Source organism: Larus michahellis, chromosome 5 (genome assembly GCF_964199755.1).
Source record: "Larus michahellis chromosome 5, bLarMic1.1, whole genome shotgun sequence".
NCBI classification, from domain to species: domain Eukaryota; kingdom Metazoa; phylum Chordata; class Aves; order Charadriiformes; family Laridae; genus Larus; species Larus michahellis.
Genome location: NC_133900.1, coordinates 71276303 through 71289871, shown reverse-complemented (window position 1 = coordinate 71289871; position 13569 = coordinate 71276303). Strand labels below are relative to the sequence as shown.

Sequence of the window (13569 nt, the reverse complement as noted above, 5' to 3'; positions counted from 1 at the left end):
TTGTGGGACAGAGAGAAACCTGTGTCCCACTGAATAACATGACTACATAGAGTGAATAAATCTGTCTGGAGCTTTGTCCTTTTTTTTTGGAAAATAATCCTGTGAAACCCAGATAGGGAGCATTTCTTATGGTGGTTTGCAGAGTTTCCTACAGGGGCCAGTGTTCTTTGACAGCTCCATCAACAAAGTGGTCATGAATGCAAATCATGGCAAATAAATTGGTGTATGATGCAAAGGCTGATAGAGTTGTAAAAAACAATGAGGAGGAGCCAATGGTGTAGCACTCAATAGGTGGGATCTACTCAAAAGGCAGTTGGGATAGGGTTGAACAGAAGGTTGTGGCATCTGGGAGTAACAAACACAAGGCATGCCTGCCGCATGGGACATAACCCCAGCAAGTGCTGCTTCTGGAAAGGATTTGGGGTTAAGAATGACAAAGAACCTCTACATGGTTTGCTAGTGAGAAGGTGTGGAGAAACAGGCTTTGGCGATACGGAGACTTGGGGAGAGAAAGAGGGATGATCTTCACATCTGTGTATAGCAAGGGTGAAAAAGGCTGAAAGCCTACAGAACTGTCAAAAAAGCCACAAAAACAATTTTAGGTGAAGAAATGACTGATTGTGGATGAATTCAGGAGTTCAGCATGCAAGTTTTATTAATAAGACAGAGTTGTGGCTTGATTATATGACTTAAATTTCATCATAAGGCAAAAGCAGAGGTCTTGAAAGGTTTAACAGGTAATCCTAGCTGGAAGCAAAAGCTAGACAAATTCTCATGAGAAACACAGCACGCTTGCTTGTCTGAGGAATTGATTAGCAAACAAGCCATAAAGGGAAGTGGTGGCGTCTACAGCTCTTTGATTCCTTAAAACCAATGTCCTTCTGGAAGATACGATTTACTCAGATAAATGTTATAGGACTGAATGTGCAAATAACAATAAAATGTAATGGTCTGTGTCATATACAATCACTCATATTAAATGGATTGATGGACCTTTCCAGCTTTAAAAGTCAATGAATTAACTACTCTTGGAGTCCCAAAGTGTCTTACTTTACTGTGTTCAAGAGGAAGCCCACTGTCTTGCAGTTGTGGTCCTTAGCATGGTCATCTCCTCCCGTATGTCCTGCATTTCCTGTTTTCCACCTGTGTTCAAATGCAGAATGAGGTTTCTGTGATTTGCCTTCCTCTTGCTGGCTTGCAGGGCTGTGCATGCCCGTTGCTCTAAAGCAAGTTGCCTGTCATAAGGGAGTGATTCTCCTCAGCTTTTTTGAAGTGCTGTTGTAATAACAGAAGAGACAAACATGTCAGACATTGTACCACAAGGAGCAGGCAACTCAGAAGCTTGCTGGATCACCCTTTGTATGGGAGAACAAAAATTTGTCCTCCAATGCTAAAGCATATTTATTATTTCCTACTCAACTGTTATTGTGAAGGCCTAGAGGATCAAGGGGTTGTTATCAAATGGGAACCATGCCTGGTGCGTCTCATGCATTTGCCGTCTTTCACTGGCACCTGGCACTTGAGCTGTTCAGGAGTAGATGGATTAACTAAGTAATGACTGAGAGGGAGGAGAGGGCTCTGGAGGTGGGAACCACTTGCTCCATAGCAGTGTCTTCCCTTTTCCAGTCCCATGCCAGCTCCTTCTTACCCATTCAAAGAGGAGACGAGCCTCTCTAGGGTCTCGAGGTGCTTGGTGGCATCCCTTTGTGTGTCTTCTGCCTCCTGTGGCAGCAGCTTTCATTGCTGGGGTGATACAGGCAGGAGATCCTCACATGTCCCTCAGAGAAGGGATGTGCCTACATCCAGGCTGCGCTCCCCCTCAAATATAAATGCTCAGGCTAGTGTGGCTCATTCATCTGCTTTTCTGCAGCCTTAGTCACAGTTTGAAAAATGAACCTGCAGAACAAGTGCAGGAAGACAAAAGAAAGGGGTGGGATTCTGGTGGTAGCTAACAGCTTCTAATGAGTGCCCTCCTTCTTCCTTTGCCCAGGTTTTATCAGGCTGTGAATGAGTTTGACACAATGACCGCTGAGGACTCCACTGCAAGGATGAGCAACGATTCCTCCAACGTGGCTACCACGAAAGTCCCTGAAGGCGTTGCCGGTGCACCCAATGAGGCGGCTCTGCTGGCCCTCATGGAGCGCACGGGATATAGCATGATCCAGGAGAATGGGCAGCGCAAGTACGGCGGCCCTCCTCCCGGCTGGGAGGGCCTGCACCCTCCTCGTGGCTGTGAAGTCTTTGTGGGCAAAATCCCCCGTGATGTCTATGAAGATGAGCTCGTCCCTGTGTTCGAGTCTGTTGGCCGCATCTATGAAATGCGCCTGATGATGGACTTTGATGGGAAGAACCGTGGCTACGCCTTCGTCATGTACACACAGAAGCATGAGGCGAAGCGTGCCGTCAGGGAGCTGAACAACTATGAAATCCGCCCCGGCAGGCTGCTGGGTGTCTGCTGCAGTGTGGATAACTGCCGGCTCTTCATTGGAGGCATTCCCAAGATGAAGAAGAGAGAGGAGATCCTGGAAGAGATCGCCAAGGTGACAGAAGGCGTGCTGGATGTCATCGTGTATGCCAGCGCCGCAGACAAGATGAAGAACAGAGGCTTCGCCTTCGTGGAGTATGAGAGCCACCGAGCAGCGGCAATGGCCAGGAGGAAACTCATGCCGGGAAGGATCCAGCTGTGGGGACACCAGATTGCTGTTGACTGGGCAGAACCAGAGATAGATGTGGATGAAGATGTCATGGAGACTGTTAAAATCCTCTATGTGAGGAATTTAATGATTGAGACCACAGAGGACACCATTAAAAAGGTCTTTGGGCAGTTTAACCCTGGCTGTGTAGAGCGGGTGAAAAAAATACGTGATTACGCCTTTGTGCACTTTACAACCAGGGAAGATGCCATTCACGCCATGAACAACCTTAATGGTGTCGAACTGGAAGGCTCGTGCCTGGAGGTTACCTTGGCCAAGCCGGTAGACAAGGAGCAATACACTCGCTACCAGAAAGCAGCAAAAGGAGGGGCCGCAGCAACGCCTGAAGTAACTCAGCAACCTAATTATGTTTACTCTTGTGATCCGTACACACTAGCATATTATGGATATCCATACAATGCCTTGATCGGGCCCAACAGAGATTACTTTGTGAAAGGTTAGTAAGCACAATTAGGGGATGTGATGGGCAGGTTTGGGCTCAGGCTGGTGTCACCCAGGGTCTGCCAGAGCCAAAGGCCAGCTGGTGGTATGCACTTCTCTCTGAAACACTCTTTTGTAGGTCTTTTTGCCATGTTTATGTTCTGTTTCATTTTAATTTATGACTATGTAGAGTGTATTTATCTATAAATAATTGCTAGTGTACAGGCTAGTATGAGGGAGGCATCAAAACTATGATTAAGAATGAGCTAAGGAGCCAAGCACAGAATGGGGAAGAGAGGGATATGTTTTTTATGAGTGCTGTACTAAGTCTGAACAAGTCCAAGGACTCCAGCTTCTGGTGCCTCCTTCCAAAGAGACCGTTCCTAAGTATTAGAGATCGTGACAGAGTGTTCCTTTTGCCTTCTCCTGGGGTGTGGGTACAGTGATCTGGTCATTCAAAGGGAGGGATGTCAGGGAAAGCCTCAGCTGGGAGCTCTCCAGGTGTCATTTGCCCTCTGCATTAAAATGACAGTAGTGCTATGTCCTTCATGAAGTCATTTGAGAACTATGAGCAGAAGGAATTGTCTGAGCTCAGAATAATTCTTTTATTATGTATACTTTAATGAGTTATCAGTTAGTCATTAAAAATTAACCAAAAATCAGTTATTCATAAAAAAACCTAGCAGCTATAACTGGTGTTATAATTACAATTATTGCCTACTTACAGGAATTATAGTTTCCTGAAACTTAATGTGTATTTCCATATAACAGGCAGTTTAGCATGAATATATTCTTAAAGCACCCATGTAAACCAAGAAATATTCTTAACCCTAGTTGATCAAGAATTTCAGCTTCTTCTCAGTTTCCAGATTTGTATTTGCAATGAACTACAAAGAAGTTAACTGACTGTCTAAATATTCAGTTAGGCCATCATAGAGCGCATTAATACCCCAGTGTCCAAAGTACTGTCATAACGTGCGTGAAGTCACTAAAATAAATAAAGGAAATATTTTGGGGGATAGGCTATATTCACATCGCTAATAGAATAGCAGAGAAAACAAACAACACTAGTAAAAATATATGCAATGGTGGGACAAAGCTGGTTGAAGGTCAGGTACAGCTTCAGGCCATCTCTGCAGGATCCCATCGCGGCCAGCTGAGAGGCTGGGTCTCCTCTGGAGGACAGCTGAGAGCAGAAGCTGTTCCTGCTGCATAGAAATCACTCTGGAGGAGCCCCTCTCACTCTGCTGGGCGCATTATACCCACAACACTGGCCATGAGGCTTGTATCAGTATAAATAAGCAGTTAATATATGGTCAGAAACATCAAGAGCAAAACTTGCATAGGCTTACTGGGTGCTTCTAAGGCAAAACTCTTCTGTTTTCCTACGTGAGGTCACCAGGGCTCAGATCAAACTTCAGCAGCCTCGTTTGTAAGCACAGGCCTCCCAATCTCAGCCTGGGGCCGTTCGTGCTCCCCATGGGGCTGTTGCTCTCTGTTATTCACCATCCTGTTCTATGTTGTTATCATAAGCAGGCAGCATACGAGGCAGAGGGCGAGGTGCAGCTGGCAACAGAGCCCCGGGCCCCAGGGGCTCCTACCTGGGGGGATACTCCGCTGGCCGTGGCATCTACAGCAGGTACCACGAAGGCAAAGGAAAACAGCAAGAGAAAGGATACGAGCTGGTACCCAACTTGGAGTTACCTGCGGTCAATCCGGTGGCCATTAAACCTGGTGCAGGTTAGTATGTGCAATGAGGGGAGGAAAGCAGAGGTGGTGGGGGAGCCCCCACTCCGAGCCCCATGTCGGGCACATGGGGACATCTCCAGGGCCAGCCCACAGCCGCAGCCATGGGGACAGCCCCAGGGCTGGGGCTCAGCACTCCCCTGCGCCAGATCCCTCCTGGCCCAGGCCAGGCTTTCTGCAAACAAGAGGCACACGGAGGGACAGGGGACGTGAACATCTGGGAGCTCTTCAGGCCAAAGAAAAAAGGGCTGAAGCTGCACCCACCCTGCCTGTCCCCTTTTGCACCTCCTCAGGAGGAAGCGGACTTTCTTCTCCATCTAGTCATGTACACTAGAGCATGGTGACTAAGAGCAATCTTCTTCTCTTTTAATTTCTTCAATGCTAACTTCACCCTGGGAGATTCCCACCCCAGATTTCCAGCCAGGCCAGAGCTCTCCCTTGCTTAGTTCAGACTTCTCCAGTGCTACAGGGCTGGGAAAAGGACCTGGGGCTTTCCCATTGCAGGAAAGTCTGCGGCTGAGGCAAGCTCCTCTATCACCTTCAGCAGCATGGGGAAGGAGCAATGCAGGGAGCCCTCAGGGTCCAGCTTGCAGCGATGCAGCACCTACAGGAGAGTTCTCAGCTCTGCTGGGCTGCAGGGAGCCGGCCCAAGGGCCCGAGGGCTGGGGCAGGGATTGCCGCCTTCCACCACATCCTCAGTTGAGCATCCATCAGGATGAAGTTTGAAGGCTGCAATTCCTCAAGATCCTGTTCGGAGATATTTTTATTTAGAAAAGCAGCCTGAGGAAGAAGGTCCTTGCAGGTGACGGGGTCAAGTCCTCTTGCAAAAGTCCTCAGGTCTTCTCCTCATTCCTCTCTCAAAGTAAACTGTAACTGCAGGACCTAAGTGGTATTTAATAATAGAGCTGCAGTGGTTTCCCAGAACATGCTCCATACTGTCGGTGGAAACTACAGCTTGCATCTAATGAAGGCTGTGAAGAGTTCTTCATAGCAGCTGGATGAGACAATGTGAGAAGAGGCCTAGAGACAAAGGAAGGCTGTCAAGATTAGAGCCATTTCCAAAGGAAGATCAGACTTCCTGAGAAAACTAGCCACTCACAATCAGAAAATATTACCGCTATGTGTGTTTGTAAAGATACTTCAGGAATTCCAGGTATTACTAAAGGATGCTTGAAAAGAGGGCTTTGAAATGCAGGCCTATTAGTGGTGTCTGTAATTCATTCAACTGCCAAACACAACCCTGAAGCTCAAGTCTAAATATTTCTACACTTGAAGCATGCTGAGATTCAGATTTATTAGGTCTTCCCCTTCGTATTGTTTCAGCACAGCCTCTGAGCACAGAAGCACCCGGTCTGTTTTCCCCAACCAGATCAGATGATCTAGTAAGAGGTACCACATGCAAGACTTACCTCTGTTATTAAAAGGGTATGACTCTGAAAGCACATTACCAGAACGAAAGAGCAGAGATGTACCAACTCTGCAAAGTTTCCTACCATTTAGAACAACCTTAAAGCTCATTTCTTTGCAAATGGTTAGAAAGCTCCTGAGAGGTCACCCCGACACCCCAGCTGCCTGTTACTGCTTTTCTGCCAGAAGTTACCACAGACTGGAGCACGTGAGCTCTCTGCCTTTGCTTCGGTGAGAAATTAGCCAGGTTATTTAAACCAGTGATAAAACTGGTTTGAGCTGACCAGGTGGACTTGGTGTAGAAGGAGAACTGGAAAAGCTCATGGGTGGAGGTCTCTGCTTAAGGAAACAGTGGTAGTCCACTGGTGGTGTAAACATCTCTGCCTGAAAGACAGCTGATCAGATCCCCTACCGCAGTCTCCAGGATCCGAATGAGAGCACTGCTTGCCGGCACCTCTCCTTCCCACAGGCAGAATTGCACACTTCCACATTGCAAAGTTTCATCCCAGTGAAAGAAACACGGCTTCATTTCTGACTTACTGGCTGCACCTCCCGTAGATGTCACATCACCTCCTAGTCCATCATTTATTGATTACTCTGTTTTCCTGGTGAATAACCTCACTGCTGAAAGGCTCGCAAGCTGAATGCTGAAGCGTGCACTATGATGGAAAGCATAGCATCATAGAAGTTTGTGTTGGAACGGACCTTTAAAGATCATCTAGTTCCAACCCCACTGTCCTGGGCAGGGACATCTTCCGCTAGGTCAGGTTGCTCAAAGCCCCTTCCAACCTGAACTTGAACACTTCCAATGGTGGGGCATCCACAACTTCTCTGGGTAACCTGTTCCAGTGTCTTATCACCATCATCATAGAGTATTCCTTCCTTATGTCCAAACCAAATCTACCTTCTTTCAGTCTAAAACTGTTACCGGTTGTCCTATTGCAACAGGCCTTACTAAAAAGTGTGTCCCCATCTTTCTTATAAGCCGTCTTTAAGTACTCAATGGCCACAATGAAGTCTCCCCGGAGCCTTGTCTTCTCCAGGCTGAACAACTCCAACTCTCTCAGCCTGTCCTCAAAGGAGAGGTGCTCCAGCCCTCTGATCATCTTTGTAGCCTTCCTCTGGACTCCCTCCAACAGGTCCATGTCCTTCTTATGTCCTTCTGGGATCCCCAGAGCTGGATGCAGTACTCCTGGTGGGGTCTCACCAGAGCAGAGTAGAGGGACAGAATCCCCTCCCTTGACCTACTGGCCACACTTCTTTTGATGTGGCCCAGGATGCGATTGGCTTTCTGGGCTGCAAGCGAACATTGCTGGCTCATATCCAATTATCATGGTTATTGGGAATGTTCAGCAAAGCACATTTCTTCCCTAAGCACTGTCATGAAGCTCCATTTTGGATCAAACTCACCATCTCTGAACACCATCCTTCTGACCAGAGTGTTTTCCCTTTGTCTGAAAGACCATAGCTCTAATTATTCTGTGTTGTACAATTTTGGCATGAGGGAGAATTCTCTTAAGAGCAATTTCTTTTTAGTGTCATTAAACAGACTGATCCTGCAGCAGAAAAATGGGATAAAACATACTTAGCCAAGTTAGTCCTGGGAAATGCATGGTAGTAAATGAGCTGGTATTTTGCAGGGTTGGCCAAAAGACAGCATATAGGCTGGACTAGTTGCTGCCTGAAACTTCTGCAGTACAAACCATACTTTCCTGGAGCAGCTCTGCCTATGGCAGCTACACGTCTCCCTTGATCTCAACAGCTGGAGCGGGGACCCCACCAGGACAGTACGCGCTCCCACCTGTCCCTGTGCTCAGGGCACACTCTTGGCCAGGGCGGAGGACAGCCGTGGTCGGAAGGGGCTGTGTAAATCCAGGTCGCAGCTCCCAGTCCCCAGCAGGGCTCTGGCCCTGGGACATCCGTGCCGGGAGCATGAGGGGAAATGCTGGGCAGAGCAGGCAGCACCGAGCCCCTCACTGTGCATCAGCCACGGTGCTCCCACCCGTGGGGAGGACAGAGGTGCTCCAGGTCCCCCACCAGCACACGGGGCTACCTGCCCTGATGAGAGCAGTGCGGGACCGCTGTGGGAGAGCCTGCGCAGCCAGGAGGGAGGGCTCTTTGAGATGAGGTCCTAGAAAGCCACTCCCAACACACCTGATGTGTCTGGTCTCTCCTAGTGGCCATCCCTGCCATCGGCGCCCAGTACTCCATGTTTCAGGCTGCTCCACCGGCCAAGATGATGGAAGATGGCAAAATCCACACTGTCGAGCACATCATCAACCCTATAGCCGTCCAGCAGGATCCGGCTAGCGCGGCAGCCGCTGCGGCAGCCGCCGCCGCAGCTGTAATACCGGCCGTCTCAACGCCTCCCCCCTTCCAGGTGAGTTCAGCACGTGAGTCCTGCTTCCCATACGTCCTGCTTTCCGTACGTCCCGCTTCCCATACGTCCTGCTTCCCATACGTCCTGCTCTGCGTCCGTGGACTGGGGGGAAAGCCTGGCCTCTTGCCCTGCTCCTGTTCAGGAGATGCTGCCAAGGATGTTACGGTGCCCAGCAGCCCTGCAGTTCATCTGACCTCTCTTAGACATCTGCACTTTGGACAGTTGCTCTCCCGCTATGGGGAACCCAAATCTGGGAGGGAGGGAACATCCCCCCGTGATGGCCTAGCTCTCATACCCTCCCGTTATCACCTCCCCTTCTGGGGGGGTTCACAATTCAGGGGGTGGAAACAGGATAGTACAGCATTTAAGGACTTTTTTTTTTTGAGGTCTGAACCCAACGCTTTCCTTCCAGGGCCGCCCCATCACGCCGGTGTACACCATGGCTCCCAACGTGCAGCGAATCCCCGCCGCCGGGATTTACGGGACAAGTTACGTGCCATTTGCAGCGCCCGCCGCGGCGACAGCGACGATAGCCACGCTACAGAAGAATGCCGCTGCCGCCGCCGCCGCCGCTGCCGCCTATGGGGGATACGCTGGCTACATCCCTCCGGCGTTCCCGGCCGCCACCATCCAGGTCCCCATCCATGACGTCTACCAGACGTACTGAGACTGTCGGCAGAGGAGGGCGGCGGAGAAACACACACTGAAGGAACACTTTACTATTTATGAAGAAAGAACCGACTGCGAAAGAGTAAACGTTTGGGCTCGGTAAACTGAGGCAGAAAGTGAAGAATGTCATAGAAAAAAAAACGTGTTTGAAATATTTTCTACGCTTGAAGTTTTCACTAACTTTTTTAGGCTATTTTTAAAATTTAACGTGCCTGTATTCATACATTTCTAAAGGACCTCGATGCATCCAGCCCACCGCTGACGTGCATTTATACGCATCCTAGTGGGGTTGCATAGGGTCTTTTTTTTTTTTTTTTTAGCAGTTATATTTTCAATATATTTGTGGTATGAAGGTTATTTTTTAGTAACTTCTGCACTCCAGAGATGTCTATTTTGTAGTGCCCTTAATAATATATCAGCTATATATTAAAAAGCACACCTGAGCAGCTAGGGAAAGTTTTAACAATATATTTTGAAGAATATATTCAATATTTAAAGAATACATACTTTAGAATTTTTTTTTTTTTAAGGAAAAAACCAACAAGTATCTTATTTAAAAAATTATACTGGAAAGTGCAATTTGAAAAATGTGCGAGACCTCTGCATTTTTGTGCTGGCATTAATACAGTCTGCTTGTTCTTATTTGAAATCAGAAGTAACTAATATTGCCTGCTTGGGAGAAAGAGGTTAAAAAAAACCCAAAAAGCCTCCTCACACAAACATCTTCACGGTGTGACCTGCAGGCTTGTGTGCAGTAAAGGAAAGGCTCAGAGTTTTCCTTAACAACTGGATTTTCTATTTATTGAAGCTACTCATAGTTGAAGCACGTGCAGAAACGAGTAGCCGCTATTTTCGCGCGAGATGTCTTGACTTAGATCTTCATCCAGTATAAAGCCTAGGCTCTTTTCCAACGCTCTTTATTTTCTTCCTTGAAGTATGTGTTGTAGTGACTGAGAATGTATGCTGCTGTCGGCGAGAGCAGGCGCGCTCTCGCCCAGAGGATGCGCAGCGTTCCTTACCCATCGCTCCATCATGTTCCGAGAGAAATTTCCCAGGTACTAGGGGTGGTAGTGATACTGGAATTAGTGAAACGGGGCTAGCCTCCCTCCCGGCCTCCCTTCCACGCTTAATTCCTCGTCTCCGCGACTGGAGTTGTACATGCACATCAGGGGTGGGAGCGATTAGACCCGATGATTTTAAGACATAGAGCTTGTAAATATCTTTTAATATACATTTTTAAAGTCATTTTATGTTGCAAATTTACATGGTATGTGGTTTGCCACAAAACAAAAACCTTTTATTGCGATGTTATTAAGAAGTTTGTTTTATTAAGAAGTAAATATATTATTGCAGTGTTTTGTGGCCTGTTTAAAGGCTTTTATTTAGTAGTGCGGTGAATGAAAGTGTAGTAAACCGGTATAGAAATATCTTGCCCATTGTATGGAGTGCATCAGCCCTGCAAACACAGCTCCAGTGGCAGGAGGTGTGAATCAGGGAGCAAGTAAACAACGTTCCTTTGCTTTCTGTGGTGTAGGTACCAACCGAAGGGGTTTCCTATTGAGTATATTTTGACAACTGAACCACTTCCAGACCACGTCCAGCTCAGTGAAGTGACCTTTTAATTAATACGCTTTTTTTTTTTTCTTTCCTTGCCTCAAAATGGAGGGAGCGGTTGTTGTTCTAGGTGCTCTTGCTCGGCCCAGCTGAGCTCTCCTTAACCCTGTCGCCCCCTTAGCGAAAGCCCTGTGAGGAGGTTAACCATTAGGTCGGACTCTGCCCCTCTGGCCCCTTCCAGGCAGATTTTTATTGCTTCTGAAAGCGCTCCCGGACCTTCACCCTGAGGAGGGGATTTGGGCAAAGCCCCGACAGGGGCAAGCCCCCAACCAGCACTCCGGCGAAGGCTCGACACTGAAAACCGCCATGGGTCCGTGGGCTCTGCACAAACACCCCCGGGGTGGGGAAAAGGCAGTCCAGTGATTTGGGTCTCCACCGGCCCCTTTCCAGCCCCACACCATGGCTGACCCACAGAGGAGGGATGAAGGGTGATGGCTCCCTTCCCACTCACCCTCTTCCCATGGTAGGACGAGGGTCCTGCCGCTGGCAGAGGTGGCAGGGAGAGAAAGAAGCCAAGGAGGGCAAATCCCGAGGCACCCCAGGCCACCGGTGGGTGCTGCCTGAGCCGGGGCAGGAGCAGGAGACGCAAGCAGGACCTGGGGACACAGGCAGGACGTGGGGACGCAGGCAGGACGTGGGGACGCAGGCAGCCAGGTCACGCTGAGCCTCCCGCCCGTGCCTGTCTTTTACACTTGCTTCTAAACCATTTCATGTACACTACTACTGAGGTAAGTCTGGTAACTTGAAATGTGAACATCTTTAGGTTAAGAACAAACTATTCAAAGAAAAAAAAAATATATTTGAAAAAAAAAACAACAAACAAAACTAGTGTGCCTTAGTCTCGAAAGAGCTGATATTTTAGGTGTTTTATTGTATCTCTGTTCTCTGTACTGTTGGAAGCCTCTGAGTTTATTTAGTTCTTGCTCCATTTACGGTACATTTCTAGGATGTAGTGAATAAAGCATTCTTCAAAAATGGAGACTGTCACTTCATTGCAACATCCCACTGCCAGGTTTAGCCACTCCGCCAAGGCTGTGCCCCCGCCCCGAGCTGAGGCGAGGGTGCTGGGGGCAGGAGGGAGCGGGGAGGGGAGATGCACTGTCCCACTGGCTCCCCCGTCCCACCGCCTGCAGAGGACAGTGACCTTCCCAGCAGGCATACTGGGCATCTCCCCATTCTTCCAGCAGCCTCTGATCGGCCTAAATCTCTTTTCACATCCAGTTTGGAGGCGGTGCCTGGATGCGGATGGAGCTGAAGCTGGCATCCCCCCGTGCTTTCCACCCACCCAGCGCACAAAACCCCTGTGGCTCTGTTGCACGTCCTCGCGGCGGGACAGAAGCGCTGTGGACTGGGATGTGGTTTATCATCTCGGCGTGCTCCATCCTGCAAACGCACAGAAAGCTAAGCTGCACCTCTTGGCAGTATTTGCAGTCCAAAAATCCCTCCAGAATCCTGGCTCTTTCTGTAAGTCCAGCCGGAGAAAACTTGGTGCAAATTCCAAATCTGGGGAGAAGAGCGGTGTGAGGGAGCAGAGGTAAACTGAGGCAGAGCAGAGATGGGAGAGGTGTTGGCCACCTCTATTCAGGGTGAATAACCCGAAAGGGAAGGAGACCAGAATAAATACTGCATAAGCTTCTACATCCCTCATAAGAAAGAAAAAGGGTCTGCAATGTCCTACCTCTAGCATCACTTCTCATAATGCAATTAGGACGAGGCACTTTACACCAACATGCCTTGGATTTCCCGAAGGACACTAATCATGAGAGATTTCCCTAGTCTTTTTTTTTTTGTGCAAGAAAATGGAAAGAAAATACATTTTTAATTTTTTTTTTTTTGGTAGGATTTGGGGGTAAGGGATGGAGTCACCTAATTTTGCCTGTTTTCCCTGTATAAACATTGCAGGTTTGGTGTAGGAGCCTGTGTGTCCCAGAAATCATTCCCACCAACAGGTCAATCTATCTTGCTCAGGGAATGGGTGATCAACATGATGCTAAAAACAGCTTTCAGGGAGATACGGCCACATTAGGACCTCCCCTGTCAGACAAATCATCAAGTCAAACAAGAAGACTAACATCTTCCCGGCAACTCGTTGCTGACCTTTCCACTCACCAGAGGTCCACCTACGTTTACTTGGATGAGAAAGAAACCACCAGCAAACCATGGCCCTTTTCAGGTGTTCAGACATGAGACATGCCCTTCACAAAAAGCAACGTTTTCCAAGTGAGGTGAAGAACTGTGCCACACTGACACATGTTTCTGGCTCTTTCCCCTTTCCCTTTATCCAAGCTGCCCACGATTAAAATGAATCTACGCAGCTTTTTCTAAACGGACACTTTATAAGAGAATTTTTTTTATCTTCCTGGACTGCTGGTTTGTGACTTCAGTTTTGTAAGATCTTAATTAATGATTAATCCATCGTAAGGTTGAAATATGCAAGTCATTCTCAGGATATTAACATAAACAACGCCAGAGAAATGCAATTATGCTTTCAAGATGACCTTGCTGCCTTGGGAATGTCAGGAGCTCTGCTGAGCCCTTGGGCACTGTGACAACTCCACGCACTGCCAAGTCGATCCCATTCCCTTTCTGAATGTCTTTCTTGATGATCTTGCAGGGCAG

General features: G+C 48.2%; 1 protein-coding gene across 6 annotated transcripts in view; it reads left to right on the top strand.

Annotated features, from left to right (window-relative positions):
• Positions 1 to 10703, top strand: part of RBM47 (RNA binding motif protein 47) — an 80524-nt gene extending 69821 nt beyond the window's left edge. For 5 of the 6 annotated variants that reach the window (XM_074587863.1, XM_074587862.1, XM_074587861.1 and 2 more), the window contains 4 exons: positions 1991 to 3150; positions 4668 to 4874; positions 8465 to 8667; positions 9080 to 10703. In XM_074587863.1, coding sequence (XP_074443964.1) covers positions 1991 to 3150; positions 4668 to 4874; positions 8465 to 8667; positions 9080 to 9334 — 1825 coding nt within the window. In that variant the 3' untranslated portion in view covers positions 9335 to 10703. The remainder of the gene's footprint in view (positions 1 to 1990; positions 3151 to 4667; positions 4875 to 8464; positions 8668 to 9079) is intronic. The other variant, XM_074587864.1, reaches the window with a different exon arrangement.
• The last annotated feature ends 2866 nt before the right edge of the window (positions 10704 to 13569 follow it).